This window comes from Choloepus didactylus, chromosome 1 (assembly GCF_015220235.1).
Source record: "Choloepus didactylus isolate mChoDid1 chromosome 1, mChoDid1.pri, whole genome shotgun sequence".
Taxonomy (NCBI): domain Eukaryota; kingdom Metazoa; phylum Chordata; class Mammalia; order Pilosa; family Megalonychidae; genus Choloepus; species Choloepus didactylus.
The window spans coordinates 86,491,860-86,511,896 of NC_051307.1; the positions used below are offsets into that span (position 1 = coordinate 86,491,860).

Consider the following 20,037-nt stretch of genomic DNA (forward strand, 5'->3'; position numbering starts at 1 on the left):
CAGATTGGAGCTGGCAGAAGAAAGAAACAGTGAACTTGAACACAAGACACTTGAAATGAGGTTGAGGAGCAGAAAGAAAAAAGAAATATTAAAAGCAAAAATAGTCTAAGAGACCTCTGGGACACCATCAAGCGCACCAATATACTCAGTATGTGACCCTCAGAAGAAAGAAAGACAGAAAGGGGCAGAAGGAATAGTCAAAGAGATAATGACAGAGAACTTTCTAAGCTTAGCAAAAGAAGTGAATATGCACATCCAAGAAGCTCAGAGAACACCAAACAGGATAAACATGAAGAAAAATACACCCCGTTGTATACTTATTACACTATTGAAAGCAAAGGACAAGGAGAGAGTTCTGAAACTGCAAGAGAAAAGCAACATGTAACATACAAGAGAGTCCCAATAAGACAAAGTGGTAATTTCTCATTAGAAACCATTGAGGCAAGAAACAGATTGAAATACTTAGAGGAAACATGTGAAGGGAAACAACTGCCAGCCAAGAATTTTATATCTAGCAAGACCATCTTCCAAAAATGAGGGAGAGATAAAGACATTTTCAGGTAAACAAAAGCTATCCTACAAGCAATGCTAAAGGGAGTACTTCAGATGGAAATGAAAGGACTCTACATAGTGGTTCAAACAGCATAAAGGAATAAAGACCTGTGGAAAAGGTAACCATGTGGGTAATTATAGATGTCAATATTATTTGGTATGTAACTCTACTTCTTACTTCCCACAGGTGCTAAAATGCAAATGCATAAAAGTGATGATAAATCAATGATTTTGGACATACAATGTACAAAGATGTAAGTGGTAACAAGTACAAAAAATGGTGGAGGGACAGAGAGGTCTAGGAAAAGTATGCATATGATAAGGAAGTTAAGCTGGTTATATATTCAGGATGTTAAATTTTAACCTTATGGTAACCACAAAGAAAACAGATGAAAAATGTATCCAGATAGAAATGAGAAGGCCCTCAATTTGGTACAACACAAGAAAGCAAATAAATATAAAACTAGGCTTTACTGGAAGTGAGGGACAAAAAAAGGAGGAAGACTTACAAAGGATAAATAGCAAAGTGGTAGAAGAAAGACCTATATTATAAGTAGTGACTTTAAATGTAAATGGATTCAACTATCCAGTCAAATGGATATAAAACATGACCAAATTATATATTGTCTGCAAAAGACTCACCTTAAATTCAAAGATACAGGTACAGTAACAGGAAAAGGATGGAAAAAAATATACCATGCAAGTAGTAACCAAAAGAGAGCTGGAGTGTCTATACTAAAATCAGAAAAAGATAGACTTTAAGTCAAAAATAGTTATAAGGGATAAAGTTTGTAACTTTAACTGATAAGAGGACAATTAAACAGGAGAATGTAACAATTATAAATGTATATGCACCTAACAGCAGAGCTCCAAAATATATGAAGCAAATACTGACAGATTTGAAGGGAGAAAATGACGGTTCTACAATAGGAGACTTTAATACACCACTACCAGAAATAGAACATTTAGTGAGAAGATAAATAAAATATAGGACTTTAATGATACTCTAAACCAACTGGACCTAACAGACATATATAGAACATTGCACCAAACAAAAAGAGAATACACATTCTTCTCAAGTGCACATGGATCATTCTCCAGGACGGACCACAGGTTGGGTCAAAGAAGAAGTCTCAACAAATTCAAAAATATTGACTATTTTTGCTTATGCTGCCATTATGCAAAATACCAGAAATGGATTGGCTTTTATAAAGGGGGTTTATTTGGTTACAAATTTAGAATTCTAAGGCCATAAAAGTTTCCAAACTAAGGCATCAACAAGAGGATGTTTTACTGAAGAACGGCTGATGGCATCTGGAACACCTCTGTCAGCTGGGAAGGCACACGGCTAGCATCTGCTGTTCCTTTGCTTCCGGGTTGCATTTCTTTTTTTTTTTTTTTTTTTTTATCTTCATTTTATTGAGATATATTCACATACCACGCAGTCATACAAAACAAATCGTACTTTCGATTGTTTACAGTACCATTACATAGTGGTACATTCATCACCCAAATCAATCCCTGACACCTTCATTAGCACACACACAAAAATAACAAGAATAATCATTAGAGTGAAAAAGAGCAATTGAAGTAAAAAAGAACACTGGGTACCTTTGTCTGTTTGTTTCCTTCTCCTATTTTTCTACTCATCCATCCATAAACTAGACAAAGTGGAGTGTGGTCCTTATGGCTTTCCCAATCCCATTGTCACCCCTCATAAGCTACATTTTTATACAACTGTCTTTGAGATTCATGGGTTCTGGGTTGTAGTTTGATAGTTTCAGGTATCCACCACCAGCTACCCCAATTCTTTAGAACCTAAAAAGGGTTGTCTAAAGTGTGCATAAGACTGCCCACCAGAGTGACCTCTCGGCTCCTTTTGGAATCTCTCTGCCACTGAAGCTTATTTCATTTCCTTTCACATCCCCCTTTTGGTCAAGAAGATGTTCTCCGTCCCACGATGCCAGGTCTACATTCCTCCCCGGGAGTCGTATTCCACGTTGCCAGGGAGATTCACTCCCCTGGGTGTCTGATCCCACGTAGGGGGGAGGGCAGTGATTTCACCTTTCAAGTTGGCTTAGCTAGAGAGACAGGGCCACATCTGAGCAACAAAGAGGCATTCGGGAGGAGGCTCTTAGGCACAACCATAGGGAGGCCTAGCCTCTCCTTTGCAGCAACCGTCTTCTGGGTTGCATTTCAAAACGGCTTCTACAAAATGTCTCTGGGTCTCCCTTAGATCCTCTGGGACAAACTCTGGGCTTCATCTCTTAGTTTAGCATCTCCAAATGTCCTTCTGTTCACATCTCCAACCATCTCTAAGTGTCAGCAAGCACCTGGATCTGTGTCAGCTCTTAGCTTCTCTCTTAAATACTCCAGTGACTAATCAAGACCAACTCTGAATGGGCGGGGTCCACACTTCCATGGAAATAATCTAATCAAAAGTATCACCCACAGTTGCATGAGTCACATCTTCATGGAAACACTCAATCAAAAGCTTCTATCCTAATCAAAAGACTAATAAATCTGCCCCCATAAGAATACATTAAAGAACACGGCTTTTTGGGGGATATAATATATCCAAGCCAGCACAGAGTGGACACTGTGAACAACTGTATGCCAAAAAACTTAGATAACCTAGATGAAATGGGCAAATTCTTAGAAACACACAAACTACTGGCATTGAAAAAGAACTAGAATATCTCAACAAACCAATTACTGGTAAAGAGATTGAATTAGTAATCAAAAACCTCCAAAGAAAGAAAAGCCCAGGATGAGATAGCTTCACAGGAGAATTCTACCAAACATTGCAAGAAGAATTAACCCCAATTCTGCACAAACTCTTCCAAATAATTGAAGAGGAGGAACACTTTCTAACTCATTCTACAAGGCCAACATCACTCTCATACCAATGCTGGATAAAGATACCACAAGAAAGGAAAACTACAGACCAATACCTCTTATGAATATAGATGAAAAATACTCAACAAAATACTATCAAACTGAATTCAACAGCATACTAAAAGAATTATACACCATGATCAAGTGGTATTTATCCCTGGTATGCAAGGTTGGTTCAACATAAGAAAATCAATTAATATGATACACCACATTAACAGAATGAAGGGGAAAAAACCACATGATCATCTCAATGCAGAAAAGGAATTTGACAAAATTCAGCACTTTCTTGATAAAAACTTAATTCTTTTACTGGAGTTCTTGAAGAGAGAGCTTAGAGAGAAAAGCCCCAGAGGAGCTAACAGGGAACCCACAGAGGGAGTCACTGGAACCAGAAGCCGACAGCAATGAAACCCGGGAGAGAAGGACTAGCAGATGCCAGCCATGTGCCTTCCCATGTGACAGACGTGTCCCAGATGCCAGCAGGCTTTCTTTGGGGAGAAGGGTCGTCCTGTTGATGCCTTAATTTGGACATTTTTGTGGGCTTAGAACTGTAAATGTGTAAGCTAATAAATCCCCATTGTAAAAGCCAACCCATTTCTGGTATATTGCCTTCCAGCAGCTTTAGCAAAACGAAACACCCACTATTACCACTGTCATTAAACCGTGTACTGGAAGTTCTTGCCAGAGCAATTAGGCAGGAGAAAGAAATAAAAGGCATCCAAATTAGAAAGGCAGAAGTAAAACTTTCCCTACTTATAGTTGATATTAGCCTATATGCAGAAAATTCTGAAAAATCCATCACAAAGCTACTAGAGCTGATAAATGAATTCAGCAAAGTGGTGGGGTACCAGATCAACACCTCAAAATCAGTAGTGTTTCTATACACAAGCAATGAACAACCGGAAGAAGAAATCAACAACAACAAAAAATTTGTTCACTATAGCAACTAACAGAATCAAATATCTAGGAATAAATCTGACCAAGGATATAAAGGACTTATACACAGAAAACTAGAAAATATTTCTAAAAGAAATCAAAGAAGATCTGGATAAATGGAAGGATATTGTGTGTTCATGGATTGGAAGACTAAATATCGTTAAGATGTCAATACTACCCAAAGCAATTTATAGAGTCAACACAATCCCAACTAAAATCCAACAATCTTCTTTTCAGAAATGGAAAAGCAATTCATGAAATTCATTTGGAAGGATAAAGGGTCCCAAATAGCTAAAGTCATCTTGAAAAAGCAGAAGGAAGTTGTAAGACTCATACTTCCTGGCCTTACAACTTATTCAAAAGCCACAGTAATCAAAACAGCATGGTACTGGCACAACCAAGCACAGACATAGACCAATGGAACAGAAACAAGAGCTCTGAAATCAACCCTCACATTTATGGACAACTGATTTTTAGCAAGGGGACAAAGACTACTCAATTGAGAAATAATAATCTCTTCAACAACAACAAAAGGACCCCTACCTGACACTATATACAAAAAGTAACTCAAATCAAAGAACTAAATACAAGAGCTAGTACTATAAAACTCCAAGAAGAAAACATAGGGAGGCATCTTCAGGACCTGTGTTAGGCAATGGTTTCTTAGAGTTTACACCCAAAGCACAAGCAACAAAAGAAAAAAGAGATAAATGAGACCTCATAAAAATAAAAAACTTTTATTCCTCATAGGTCTTTTCATGAAAGTAAAAAGAAAACCTACAAAATGGGAGAAAATATTTGGGAACCACATATCCGATACAGGATTAATATCCAGTATATATAAAGAAATCTTTCAACCTAACAAAAAAAGATAAACAGCTCCATTTAAAAATAGGCAAAACACTTGAACAGACATCTCTCCAAGGAAGATATCCAAATGGCCTGAAAGCACATGAAAAGATGCTCAACATTATTAGCCATCAGCAAAATGCAGATCCAACCACAATGAGATACCATGTCATACCCATTAGAATGGCTGCTTTTTAAAAAATGGAAAATAAGTGCTGGGGAGGATGTGGATAAACAGGAACAGTCATTCATTGTTGGTGGCAAATACAAAATGGTGCAGCCACTGTGGAAGACAGTTTGGCAGTTCCTAAAAAAGTTAAGTATGAAATTACTACATCATCCAGCAATCCCACTACTAGGTATATACCCCAAAGAATTGAAAATAGGGACTCAAACAGATATTTGTGCACCAATGTTCATAGCAGCATTATTCACAACTGCCAAAAGATGGAAACAATCCAAGTGTCCATCAACAGATGAATGGATAAACAAAATGTGGTATATACATACAGTGGAATATTATTCACTTGTAAAAAATGAAGTTCTGATTCATGCGACAACATGGTTGAACCTTGAAGACATCATGTTGCACAAAATAAGCCAGACACAAAAGGATAAATATTGTATGATCCCACTGATAAGAAATAATTAGTATAAGCAAACTGATAGATTCAGAACCTAGGATATAGGTTACCAAGGGCTGGGTTGGGGGTAAAGAATGGGAAGTTAATGCTTAAGTCATACAGGGTTCCTATTTGGAATGATGGAAATGTTTTGGTAATGGATGGTGAGGAAGATAGCACAACATCGTGGATGCAATTAACAGCACTGAAATATATATATATCTGAATAACAGAAATGTTAGCTTGTATATATGGTAACGGAATAAAAATTTTTTAAAAAATCCATGGAACTACACTAAGCAAACAGTGACCCCCAACCTAAACCATGGACTCTAGTTAATAGTGCAATTATAAAAATATGCTGTCCTCAATTGTAACAAATGTTACACACCAATGCAAGGTGTTGGTGGTGGAGGGGCATATGGAAATCCTGCATTTTATGCATGATTGTTCTGTAAAGTCACAACTTCTCTAACAAAGAAAAAAAAAGAAAAGGAAAAAAAAGGTAAGGTGCTCCAAGTAGCCAAAACCCTCTTGAAAACGAAGAATGAAGTTTGAAGACACACACTTTCTGACTTTAAAATTTATTACAAAACCACAGTGGTCAAAACAGCATGGTACTGGCACAAGGACAGCCATATAAACCAATGGAATCAAACTGAGAGTTCAGAATCAGACTCTCACATCTATGGCCAATTGATTTTTTTTTAAATTGTGATTGTTCACATATCATACAATTATTGAAGATCCAAAGTGTACAATCAATTGCCCCCAGTACCATCATGCAGCTGTGCATCCATCACCACAATTAATTTTGGTTCAATTTTTAGAAATTTTCATTACTCCAGAAAAGAAATAAACACAAAGAAGAAAAAAAAAAAAAAGAAAAAAAAAAAGGAAACTCACATCCTCCCGTAACTCTAACCAACCCCCCTCCATTGTTGACTTGTAGTATTGGTGTAGAACATTTGTAACTGTTTATGAAAGAACGGTGAAATACTACTAACAGTAGTATATAGTTTGCAATAGGTATACATTTTTTTCCTGTATACTCCTCTATTAATAACTTCTAGTTGTAGTGTCATACATTTGTTCTGGTTCATGAAAGACATTTCTAATATTTGTACAGTTAATCTCGGACATTGCCCACCACCACAAGGTTTACTGTTTTATCTTTCAACCTCCAACTTTCTTTCTGGTGACAAAAATGATTCTGAGCTTCCCCTTTCTACCACATTCACGCACCATTCAGCACTATTAGTTATTCTCACAATGAGCTACCATCGCCTCTGTTCATTTCCAAATACTTACGTTTATCCTAGTTGAACATTCTGCTCATACTAAGCAACCGCTCCCCAGTCTTTAGTCTCGTTGTATATCTTGGTAACTTATATTTCATGTCTATGACTTTACATATTATAATTAATTCCTAAGTGAGACCCTGCACTATTTGTCCTAATGCGTCTGGATTATTTCACTCAGTATATTGCCCTCAAGGTTTTGTCATCAACCCATTTTTTTAAAGATGGTTTTGTTTACACGCCATGCATTCCATCCTAAGTAAACAATCGATGGTTCCTTGCATAGTCACATATTTATGTGTTTACCACCCTCACCACTCTCTATATAAGGACATCTATATTTCTTCCACAAAGCAGGAGGAAGAGTCAAAGAAGGTAGAGGCAAAAGAAAAAGAAAAAAGAAAGAAAAAAACGAACAAAAAACTATGACAGCTAGGAAGCAGCAAAAGGAAAGATAACCTCAGATCAAAGTAGAATAAAGAGTCAGACAACACCACCAATGCAAAGAGTCTCACACCCCTCCACTATGCCCCTTCTTATCTGCAGTTACCTTGGTATACTGTTTTTGTTACATTAAAGGAAGCATAATACAATGATTCTGTTAATTACACTCTCTAGTTTACATTGACTGTATTTTTCCCCCAATACCTCCTCATTTTTAACACCTTGCAAGGTTGACATTTGTTTGTTCTCCCTTGTGAAAAACATATTTGTACATTTTATCACAATTATTGAACACCCTAGGTTTCACTGAGTATACAGTCCCAGTTTTTATCTTTCTTCTTTTCTTCTGGTGTCCTACATACTCTTCACCTTCCTCTTTCAATCATATTCATAATTATCTTTGTTTAGTGTACTTACATTGCTGTGCTACCATCACCCAAAATTGTGTTCCAAACTTCTCACTCCGGTCTTTTCTTATCAGTCTGTAGTGTTCCCTTTAGTATTTCCTGTAGAGCAGGTATCTTGTTCACAAAGTCTCTCATTGTCTGTCAGAGAATATTTTGAACTCCCCCTCATATTTGAAAGATAGTTTTGCCGGATATAGGATTCTTGGTTGGTGGTTTTTCTCTTTCAGTATCTTAAATATATCACACCACTTCCTTCTTGCCTCCATGGTTTCTGCTGAGAAATCTGCACATGGTCTTTTGAGCTTCCTTTGTATATAATGGATCGCTTTTCTCTTGCTGCTTTCAGGATTCTCTCTTTGTCTTTGACATTTGATAATCTGATTATAAGTGTCTTGGAGGAGGCCTATTCAGATCTATTCTGTTTGGAGGATGCTGCACTTCTTGGATCTGTAATTTTATGTCTTTCATAAGAGATGGGAAATTTTCGTTGATTATTTCCTTTATTATTGCTTCTGTCCCCTTGCCCTTCTCTTCTCCTTCTGGGACACCAATGATACATACATTCTTATATTTCGTTTTGTCCTTAAGTTCCCGGAGATGTTGCTTGTATTTTTCCATTCTTTTCTCTATCTGTTCTTTTGTGTGTAGGCTTTCAGGTGCCTTGTTCTCCAGATCCTGAGTGTTTTCTTCTGCCTCTTGAGATCTGCTGTTGTATCCTTCCATTGTGTCTTTCATCTCTTGTGTTCTGCCTTTCATTTCCATAGGCTCTGCCAGTTGTTTTTTTGGACCTTTCCATTTCTGCCTTACATGCACCCAGTGTTTTCTTTATAGCCTTTATTTCTTTTGCCATATCTTCTATAAGCTTTTTGAATTGATTTGGCATTACTTGTTTAAATCCTGTATCTCAGTTGAAGTGTCAAGTCTGTTCCTTTGACTGGGCCATAACTTCATTTTTTTAGTGTAGGTTGTAGTTTTCTATTGCCTAGCCATCTGACCTCCTTGGCCACCCCAATCAGGTTTTCCCAGACAAGAGCAGGCTCAGGTCCCAGAAGGAGGAAATATTTACTGTCTGGTTTCCCTGATGGTGTGTCTTAGAGGATTGACACACCCTGTGCTTTTCTGCCCAGCAGGTGGTGCCTGTCAGTCTGTCATAGGCTGGTGTAAGGGGGTGTGGCCTGCGGCTCTCCTCCCCCAGGCTCTGGGGTCTGGCCCTGAACGGAAGGCAGGTAGCAGAGCTGGGCCTCTCCTCTTTCCTCTTGGGAGGCTATGCCCCCTAGAGAGAGGTCATTTGCATATAAATAGATTCTTTGTCTCTCTGACTCATGCTATCTCCACCCTTGTCTGGGTCAGAGTGCTGCAAGTTTAAAATGGCTGAGGCTTTCTCTACTGCAGAGCACTGCGAGCTGAAAATGGTTGAGGCTTTCTCCTCTGAGCCACCCAGATTGACAGAGAGAGAAAGAGACAGAAAGCCCCTTTTCAGGGTCAATCTTCAGTGCCCAGATTCACCCGTCAGCCAGAGATAGCACCCAATCCTTTGGGCTCTCCGTCCCAAGACAGATACGTCCCCTGACTCTCCAAGGTCAGTCGTCTCCAAAAGCGTCTGCCTGCTTGTTGAGGATTCGCAGTCTGTATTGAGCAGTTAACATTAAAACCCCAGTTGGAGCTGGGCTGAGGTATATTTGCTTGTTCAGAGAGTGCTGCTCTCTAGCACCATGAGGCTTCCATGAGGGAGCTGCTCTCGGCTCTCAGTGTGGATCTGCAGTTTTTACTTACAGATTTTATGCTGCGATCTTGGGCATTCCTCCCAATTCAGGTTGGTGTATGATGAGCGGACAGTCATGTTTGTCTCCCCATAGTTATTCCAGATTATTTACTTGTTGTTCCTGTTGTTTAATTGTTCCAGGGGGACTAACTAGCTTCCACTCCTCTCTGTGCCACCATCTTAGCCTCTCCCATGGCCAATTGATTTTTGACAAGGCTGCCAAGGCTACTCAACTGGGAAAGAACAGTCTCTTTAACAAATGGTTCTCTGAGAATTGGACATCCATATGCAAAAGAATGAAGGGGACCACTATCTCATACCATATAAAAAATGTATCAAAGACTGAAATATAAGAAATAGGACTATAAAATTCCTAGGAAAAAACATAGGGAAGCATCTTCAGGATCTTGTGTTAACCCATGGTTTCGTAGACTTACACCCAAAGCACAAGCAACAAATGAAAAAATTGGTAAACAGGACCTCATCAAAATTAAAACATTTTGCACATCAAATGACTTTATCATGAAAGTGAAAAGACAACCTACTCAATGGGAAAAAATATTTGGAAACCACATATCCAGAAAACATAAAGAAATCCTGCAACTCACCAACAAAGAAACAAAAAAAACAATTAAGACTTGAATAGACATTTCTCCGAAGAGGATATAGTAATAGACAAAAAGTACATGGAAAGATGCTTAATATCATTAGCTATTAGGGAAACGCAAATTAACATCACAATGACATACCACTCCACACACATCAGAACGGCCACTATTAATTAAAAAAAAAACAAACAGAAAATTACAAGTGTTCGAGAGGATATCGAGAAACAGGAACCCCCGTTCATTGTTGGTGGGGATGTAAAATGGTACAGTCATTGCGGAAGACAGTTTGGTCTTTAAAAATTAAAAATTGGTGTTTAAAAATTATCATATGACCTAGCAATCCTCCTTGTAGGTATATAAGCAAAAGATTTAAAAGCAGGGACTTGAATAGATATTTGCATACCAATGTTCATTGTGGCATTATTCACAATTGCCAAAAAGTGGAAGCAACCAAGTGTCTATTAACTGATAAATGGATAAATGAAATGCAGTATATACATGCAATGGAATATTATTCAGTTGTAAAAAGGAATAAAGTTCTGATACCTGTGGCAGCATGTATGAACCTTGAAGACATCACATTGAGTGAAATAACTCAGATAAAAAAGGGCAAATATTATATGATCTCACTGATAGGAAATACTTAGAATAAGCAAACTCACAGAACCGAAATCTAGAATATCAATCATCAGGGGCTGGGGTGGGGAAAGGAAATGGGGAGTTAATCCTTAAATTGTACAGTGTTTCCATTTGGGTTGATTATAAAGTATTGGTAATTGATGGTGGTGATGCTAGCACAACACTGTGAATGTAATTAGCAGCAATGAATTACATATGTGAATGTGGTTAAAAGGAGAAATTTTAGACTATATATAAGTGACTAAGATAAAAAAAAAAGACTGTGCAACAGTGAAATCTATTGTAAACAATCAACTATACTTAGTAGTACGATTACACAATGTCCTTTCATGAATTGTAACAAATGTATCACACTAACAGAACGTGTTAGTAATAGGGTGGTATATGGGAACTCTGTACTTCGTGCATGACTTTTTGCAAACCCACAACTTCTCTAATAATAAAAAATAAAAAAATTTTTAAACATCGAATTGTACTGCAGGGCCAGAAGTAATTCAATGGGAAGTTCCCATGTGGCTTAATGCCACAATAAGAGACAAGCTCTGTGGATACCTGCTAGCAGCTTTTGGTGCCAAAATGGTTTCAGCACTCAGGGTTTCACAATTCAGACCACGGGAGATGAGAAATGGCATGGGGCTGCTTACCTGTTCTTCCTGCAGCGAATTGTGAAGGCAAGAAAGAAGAGCACTAGAAGAAGTCCACAGCTGAGAAAAGTCCAAACAACACCCACGAGGACAGGAGACAATGAAGAGATGGTCTGACTACCGTGGGAAGAGGTCTGAGAAGAGAATAAGATGAAGGTGTCAGGAATAAAGGATCCCCTACAGATCAAACATGGACTGCCCATCACTGCCAAAGCTGTGAAATACATGTCCTAGATGAGCAGCACCCCCTTGTTGTCCCCCTCTTCCTCCCCACCACCACCACCACCACCAAACATTTCTAGCAGCCCTGGTACACCTGCTCACTTACAACTGTCGTCCTGCAAAGATCCGGGAGAGGTCTCCGATCCAATTCCTGGCCAGGAAAACCATCACAAAATTCAGAGCAGTTTATTTCAGGCTCCATGTCACCACATGCCCCTCTTGATGAGCAACTATTCAGTCTTGGTTACCCGTCGGCAGGCATGCAGAAATTTGATGAAAACACAAGAGCAACTCAAACTTTTTCTTCAGAAGCCCCATGTTGGAGTTGACTCCCAGCTCAGAATCAAGGATGAACAGCCCATTCACGTGGAAGCGAAGATTTGATTCACTAGGAGCCTTCCTCTGATACTCTCCAGGGTCCTGGTCCTCTGCTGCCAGTGTGCACCACATGAGTCAAGAGTGAGCATCCTAGTAACCATTAGGTCACACAAAGTGATGATTCTGGCTTGCCACCAGGGGACAGTCACGGCTCCAAGCACTCTCACGCTGGTTCCGGAAAGCAAAGAAAGCAATTAAAACTGTTAACAAACAAATATATACCTATATGTATGTATGCATGTATATGTATGTGCATATATGTATACTGGTTTATTACAGAGGTTTAAAAATATTTTCTATATTTTAATTATACAGTTATATTTTTATTATATATAGTTTTATTTTATATATTACAGAGGTTTAAAATTTATATAATCTATATTTAAATACATAGACATTTAAACCTCTATTATAAGCAATATGTAAAAAACAAAGACAAAGGACCTCTAACAATTTACAGGTATAAAGCTCCACAGTCTCTCTTCAGATCCTTTTTAATGGCCTAACACTGTAAAAACTTTAGTTTAGACTTGGGAAGCACAGCTTCCTGTTTTCCCTACTGGGAAACTTCCTGCCCTTCCAAGATCTATTCCATGCAACTCATGGCTTAAGCTCTGATCCTGGGTGAGGCTGGCTCAGGTGGCCAATGCCATCTGCATCTCTGGCCTGTCAGCTCTTCTAGCTGTTTTTTGCTTTCAAAGAGTGGAGGAACATTCTATGTCCAGTCAGCTGGGGTCACCGAAGCATACCCAAGCTCTTTGTCAAGGATTTTTTTGTTTGTTTTTAAGTTTTTAGACTAATGCAGGGGATAGGAGAGAAACTGAGGGACTCTAGGAAACCTTACAGAGTGAGCATGTGGCCCAAGGCTCGCGCTATTTCTCCTAGAAGATGCTTGCGATATAAATACAGTGATTTAAAAAGAAGCTCAACTTTGCAGAACAAGTGTAGAAAGGCTCAAATAGTAACAGTAGGAAAGGTAGAAATGACCCTAATTCCTTAAAACAATCTGTCCATTAATAGAGAAAATAGATTTCAAATTTTACCAAAGGGAATTTAAAAGAGGATGCCACTACTTTGAGTTTTTGAAACAGCTTAGCACAGTTTTCTCTGTGGAGAAAAATCGGAAGAGGACAAAAATATCAATGACGATTATTTCAATAGCCACTGAACACAGAACCCATGTTTAAACCAGAATAGTGACAGGTGTAGATGCCGTCTTTGCATTCTGTGTGCTTAGGCATGAACAATATAGCACCAGGTGCGGCCCACTCACTGGCCTCTTGTGTGGTCCTGAATTATTTACCATGTTTATTACAATGAAGTCCCATGGAAACTAAAAGCCAGTACTCCCTGTCAAGACATTTAAATTAGTGTGCTGTCTTGTCAGATTACTAAGTGCAAACTTAAGAAGTAAATATAAAAACCTGACTATTTGCATCCTAATTTAGTTGAAATTTTACTTTCATGAAAGGCAGCTTTATTTTTATTTAGGCATCCTCTATTGTGCCTTCTAGGATAAAGGCAATATCACAAACTGCAGGGAAGACTTTATTACATGATAGACTGAAAGATGATATTTGCCTATATTGCCCTTTTAATCATACTGGTACATAAGAACACTTACATTTGAACCATTGTCATGTTTATGTGTCTTTACACTATATGGAAGTACACATGAGTGGGTGTGTTTGTGTGTATATGTGTACATATATACATGCAAATATTTGTATACATGTAAATATATACAACACACATACATATATATAAAACCTCATTTAGTTCTCACTACAACTGCCATGTGACATAAACATCACCATTACTTATTTTCAAATAAGGGCACTGAGAGGAAGAGAAGTGAAAAATATTGCCCCAAATCTGCAAAGGCAGAACAAGAATCCAGAACTTTACATTCCTAAGTCAATGTCCTCCCACTACCCACCCTACATGGGACAGACATGCTGGACTGACCCTTCCCAGAAAGACAATGCATGTCTTGTTGGGTTTCTCCAGATCAGTTCCCAGAGCTGCAATACTGGGGGTTCTCTAAAATACTCTCAACCTGGAGCAATTTTGTACCCCAGGGGACATTTAGCACTGTATATAGACATTTGTGGTTGTCTCAACTAGGAGGAGGGTGCTAGTGACAGCTCTTAGACAGAGCTGCTAAACATCCTACAATGCACAGGACAGCACAAACAACAAAGAATTATCCAGCCCCAAACATCAATAGTGCCAAGGTTAGGGAACCTTAATCTACACTGTGGATCCCAGAAGTGCCAACAATTTTAAGCCCAAATCAGTTATGGCAGACTTATGATCGGGTCACCCAGTTGAAGCATCAAGTCCTGGGGGGAGCAACTCTGATTTGGGATGAATTCCTGAGACTGAACTCAATGGCATGGAACTTTTAGTGCTGGGTCCCCATTCAGTCCATGGATATCAAGTGTCGGAACTTTATATACTAGGATACTGAGCTCCCCCAGGGGGCAGACATTCAACTCCAAAGTTGGCACACATTTACAGAGATTTACACATGAGGAGCTGGTGAGATGGTAAATGCTCAGTCATTGAGAGGAAAGAGTTGAATGGTTATAAAGTGTTGGGTCATTGGGAAAGTGAGTGGGGAGTATAATGTCAGAGAGGTTAATGGTAAGGCATCTGACAACAAACCAGATACAGAATCCAAGGCACAAAGAGATAGGTCTGCCAGGCTTCTCTTAGAGCAAACAAATACCTACCACACCACTGCCCACAAAGTTTCTAGGGGTTAAACGTCCAGGCAACAGAGAGTAGCACAGTCAAGGCCATTCATAGTAGGACTTGCAATTTATTTGACATCAATCACATAATTCTGCCCAGTTATTAAAATAAGGAAAACAGGCTTGTATCAGCGACACTGATACCAAGTGCAAGATGGCTTCTATAGGCTCTTGACGCTTAACAGCCCCACATATTTCCACACAACCTCTCTTATTCTTCTTTATGTTTCTACCTGGCCATTGAAAAACTAGTCATACAACTACTATTTTTTAAAAAGTTGTTTTGCAGTTGGTAGAACTTCTGCTTCTGTCCATGAACAATTAACTTCCTACCATATCAAACAACTAAAAACCAGAAAAAATTATATGAAACAACTGTTTTCATATATCAGACAACAGCTATCATAAGACTGTGTGTGATTCCCGAGAAATGGAAAACCAATGAGGTGAACTCTATAATTGACCCTAGCTTATTGCCTGGAGGCAGATTCCAGGCCACAGCAGAGGGAGGGAAATCACAAATGGATCCTAGCAGCCTTGTTGAGGTGAAGATAACAGTCTGGAGTTTGGCGATGCTGAGGCAGCTAGAATTTGTGTGACAGAGTAATCAAAGAGGGAGTGTCGTAGACTGAATTATGCACCCCAGAAAAAAAAACATATGCTCAATCTTAATCCATTCCTGTGGGTCTGAACCCATTGCAAATATGAACTTCTGAAGATGTTATTTTTAGTTAAGGTGTGGCCCAACTAAATAAGGTTAAGCCGTAATCCTACTACTGGAGGCTTTATGAAGATAAAGCAAAGTGGAGGAGATGAAGCTGGAAGTCTATAGAACCTGCAGAAGAAAGAGAGGAGACCACTTTGTGCTCTACCATGTGACAAAAAAGCCATGGACCCAAGCATCACAGGCAGCCAGCCCCAGAACACCACAGTCTTCAGGGAGAAAGCATTTCCTTACTGATGCCTCAATTTTGATCTTCTCCTGGCCCTAAAACCATGAGTCAATAAATTCTCATTGTTTAGGTCCGTTTCATGGTATTTGGGATCATAGCTGGGAACCTAAAGCCAGGAGATACATACATATACAGAAGAGAGTGACAGCTAGAACAAGAGTGAGAACGTGCGCATAAGAGAGAGAGAGAGCGCACGCTTTGGAACTCTTCAGGGGGTCCCTCAGTCTTTTGCTGAGTTCTAACCTGGGCATGCATGAAAGGAAACTACTTGAGGTGAAATAAAGAACCAGTGGAAGGCAGTGCTGAACAATTACTGCAGCTCACACAGAGCTGTAAATACTTTCTATTCCCACCAGCCAGAGTAGAGAGACCTCATAATACACAGGACACTGAGTAGAGTCCTCAGCAAAGCCATGTCTTAGTAGTGGAACTAAATTAACCCTAGACTAGAGGCTACCCTCATACAGCTTAAAAGCAAGCCTCAAAAGGGTAAAACGGATACACAAATAACTGTATGTCAAACACAATCCAATGCTCTTTAAAAGGAATACAACAAAATCCAGCACTCAACAACATAAAATTTTAAATGTTCAACATCCAATCAAATATTACCAGTCCTGCAAAGAAGCAGAAAAATATACCCATAACTGTAAATTAAAAAAAAAAAAAGCAAAAACAAATACAGAAATAACAGAAATGATACAACTAGCAGGGAAGGACTTAAAACAACTATTACATATATGCTCAAGAGTGTTAAGAAAAACATCAACAAAATGAGAAAAGAAAGATATAAAAAATACAAATGGAATTTCTAGAGATAATGCAATATTAGACTGCAAAAAGAAAACATTGGTGATATTAAAGAAACAGCAATGGGATTATCCAAATTGAAGCACAAGGAGAAAAATGACTGATAAAAATGAACATAGCCTCAGTGACCTATAGAACAATAAGAAGTGGTGAAACAAACATGATTGGAGTCCAGTAAAAGGGTGGAGGAAAGAAAAATATTTGAAGAAATAATGACAAAAAACTTCACATTTGTTTAAAAGTATAAATCTACAGCCCAAGAAGCTCAAACAACCCCAAGCAGAATAAACAAAGAAACAAACAAAACCACAATACCAAGATATAACATAATGAAATTGCTGAAAACCAGTGTTGAAAACAAAATCTTGAGAGCAGCAGGATAAAATCTTAAGATAAAAACAGAGGAACAAAAGTAAGATAATCAGATTTCTCATAAAAAATTATGCATGTCAGCAGACAATCTGAAAATCTTGAAAATGCTGAAAGAAAAAAAAAAAGGCCAACCCAGAATACGATACCCAGTGAAAATGTCTTTCAAAAATGAAGGTAGGGAGAGGCGGGGCAAGACAGCGGAGTGGTGAAGTGTAGGTTTTAGTTACTCCTCCAGGGCAGTAGGTAGAAAGCCAGGAACTGCGTGGACTGGACACCGGAGAGCAATCTGACTTTGGGCATACTTCATACAACACTCACGAATGCGTGGAACAGCTGAGATCGGCAAAATCTGTAAGTTCTCACGGCCAGGGGACCCATGCCCCAACCTGCCACGTTCAGTCCTGTGAGAGGAGGGACCGTCGGTGCTGGGAACAAGGAGGGGGAACTACAGTTGCGGCTCTAACTGAAACTCAGGCTGCTGATCCAAACTCCAAACATAGATAGACTGAGACCAGACACCAGAGAATATGGGAGCAGTCAGCGTGGCGGAGAGGAGATAGGGCTAGCAAAAACAGCAAAAAAAAAAATAACCCAAAAATAAAAACAGAGACTTTTTGGAGTTCTGGTGAACACAGAATGGAAAAGGGCAGGGCTCAAATAGAGTCAGGCTCACATGCAAATCCAGAGGGCAAGTTTCCTTGTCTGAAGAGCCAGTTTTTCTGCTTTCTTGATTCTTCCTTACTGGCCCTAATCTCCTTGTCTCTTAAGATTTCAATAGCCCATTAGATCTGCAAGGAGGGCCCTTCTTTTTTTTTTTTTTTTTTTTATCTTTTCCTCTTTTTCTAAAACAATTACTCTAAGAAGCCCATTATGAAAGCCTCAAAGACTTACAATTTGGGACCAGACAAGAGCAGAGATAAGAGAGCTCTGAGACACAAAGCAATAAGTCCAGTGGCTTAGAAAATTCGCTAAACACCTCAACTTCTCAAGAAAAGGGGGGCATCCCCTTCCAGCCATCTTCCAGGTGGGATGGGAATGCTCCTGCCCAGCACCAGTGCCACAGCCCAGAGCTGCCCCAAACAACCCAGTGTGATGGGAGGTGTTTGAAACAACACACCACAATATCGGGCATGGACAATAGCCTTTCCCCCACCCTCACCTAACTGTCCTGGAGCGGGGAAGGCGGAGCTGTGTGAAAAGGGGGAAATTAACGCACCCCATTCAGCCATCCTTTCAGTAGACTGGGAATGCCCCTACACAGCCCTGCAGCCCAGAACCTCCCTGGGGGGTCTGTGCTCACCTGTGATGTAGCACAGTGGTCCCTCAGCAGAGGACCTAGGAGTGCACAGCTTGGAAGAGGGACCCACTCACAAGCCCCAGGGACCATACACAAATACCAAGGACTTGTGGGTCAGCAGCAGAGACAAAATGTGGTGATACCGAACTGAAGGATTAGACTATTGCAACAACTTTAAATCTCCAGGAACACCTGAGAGATTTGATTATTAAAGCCGCCAACCCTCCCTAACTGCCCAAACACATGCCCCATATGCAGGGCGAGCAACAACAACTACACATGCAAGCTTGGTGCACCAATTGGTCCCCACAAGACTCACACCCCCACTCCCCACAGAGACAAAGTGGGGGAGAACTGGCTTGAGGGGACTAGGTGGCTCGCAGATGCCACCTGCTGGTTAGTTAGAGAAAGTGTACTCCACAAAGCTGTAGACAAATTAGGGATAAGGGGTTGAGTCATTCTACATATCCCAAAAGAACCGTATCAAGTTAAGCAAATGCCAAGAGACCAAAAACAACAGAAAATTTTAAAGCATATGAAAAAACCAGATGATATGGATAACCCAAGCCCAAACACCCAAATCAGAAAATCAGAGGAGACACAGAACTGGGAGCAATTAATCAAAGCACTAAAGATGAACAACAAGAGTATGGCACAGTATATAAAGGACATGAAGAAGAGCATGACACAGGATATAAAGAACATAAAGAAGACCTCAGAAGAGCATAAAGAAGAAATTACAGGAGTAAATAAAAAAACAGACGATCTTATGGATATAAAAGAAATTGCTGACCAAATTAAAAAGATTCTGGATACTCATAGTACAAGACTAGAGGAAGCTGAACAGTGACTCAGTGACCTAGAGGATGAGAGAATGGAAAAATGAAAGAACAAAAGAAAGAATGGGGAAAAAAATCGAAAAAATCAAAATGGACCTCAGGGATATGATAAATAATATGAAACGTCCAAATATAAGTCATTGGTGTTGCAGAAGGGGAGGAGAAGGGTAAAGGTGTAGGAAGAGTATTCAAAAAAAATTGTTGATGAAAACTACCCAAATCTTCTAAACACCATAAATACGCAAATCATAAATGCCCAGAGAACTCCAAATAGAATAAATCCAAATAAGCTCACTCTGAGATATATTCTGATCAGACTGTCAAATACTGAAGAGAAAGAGCAAGTTCTGAAAGCAGTAAGAGAAAAGCAATTCACCACATACAAAGGAAACAGCATAAACTAAGTAGTGACTCAGCAGCCACCATGGAGGTGAGAAGGCAGTGTCATGACATATTTAAAATTCTGAAAGAGAAAAATTGCCAACCAAGAATTTTTTATCCAGCAGAACTCTCCTTCAAATTTGATGGAGAGCTTAAATTTTTCACAGACAGACAAATGCTGAGAGAATTTGCTAACAAGAGACCTGCCCTACTTGAGATACTAAAGGGAGCCCTACCAACAGAGAAACAAACAAAGGAGAGAGAGAGATGGAGAAAGGTTCAGTACTAAAGAGATTCCGTATGGGTACATTAAAGAACATTAAGAGAGTGGGGGGAAAATATATCTGACAAACATAAACCAAA

At 39.3% G+C, this 20,037-nt stretch overlaps 1 protein-coding gene across 2 annotated transcripts in view; it reads right to left on the minus strand.

Moving 5' to 3' along the window:
• Window positions 1-12,374, minus strand: part of GPR156 (G protein-coupled receptor 156) — a 93,049-nt gene extending 80,675 nt beyond the window's left edge. For both annotated transcript variants that reach the window (XM_037839731.1, XM_037839696.1), the window contains exons 1-2: window positions 11,992-12,374; window positions 11,664-11,797 (exon numbers count right to left, since the gene is read on the minus strand). In XM_037839731.1, coding sequence (XP_037695659.1) covers window positions 11,664-11,797; window positions 11,992-12,087 — 230 coding nt within the window. In that variant the 5' untranslated portion in view covers window positions 12,088-12,374. The remainder of the gene's footprint in view (window positions 1-11,663; window positions 11,798-11,991) is intronic.
• Between the last annotated feature and the right edge of the window lie 7,663 nt (window positions 12,375-20,037).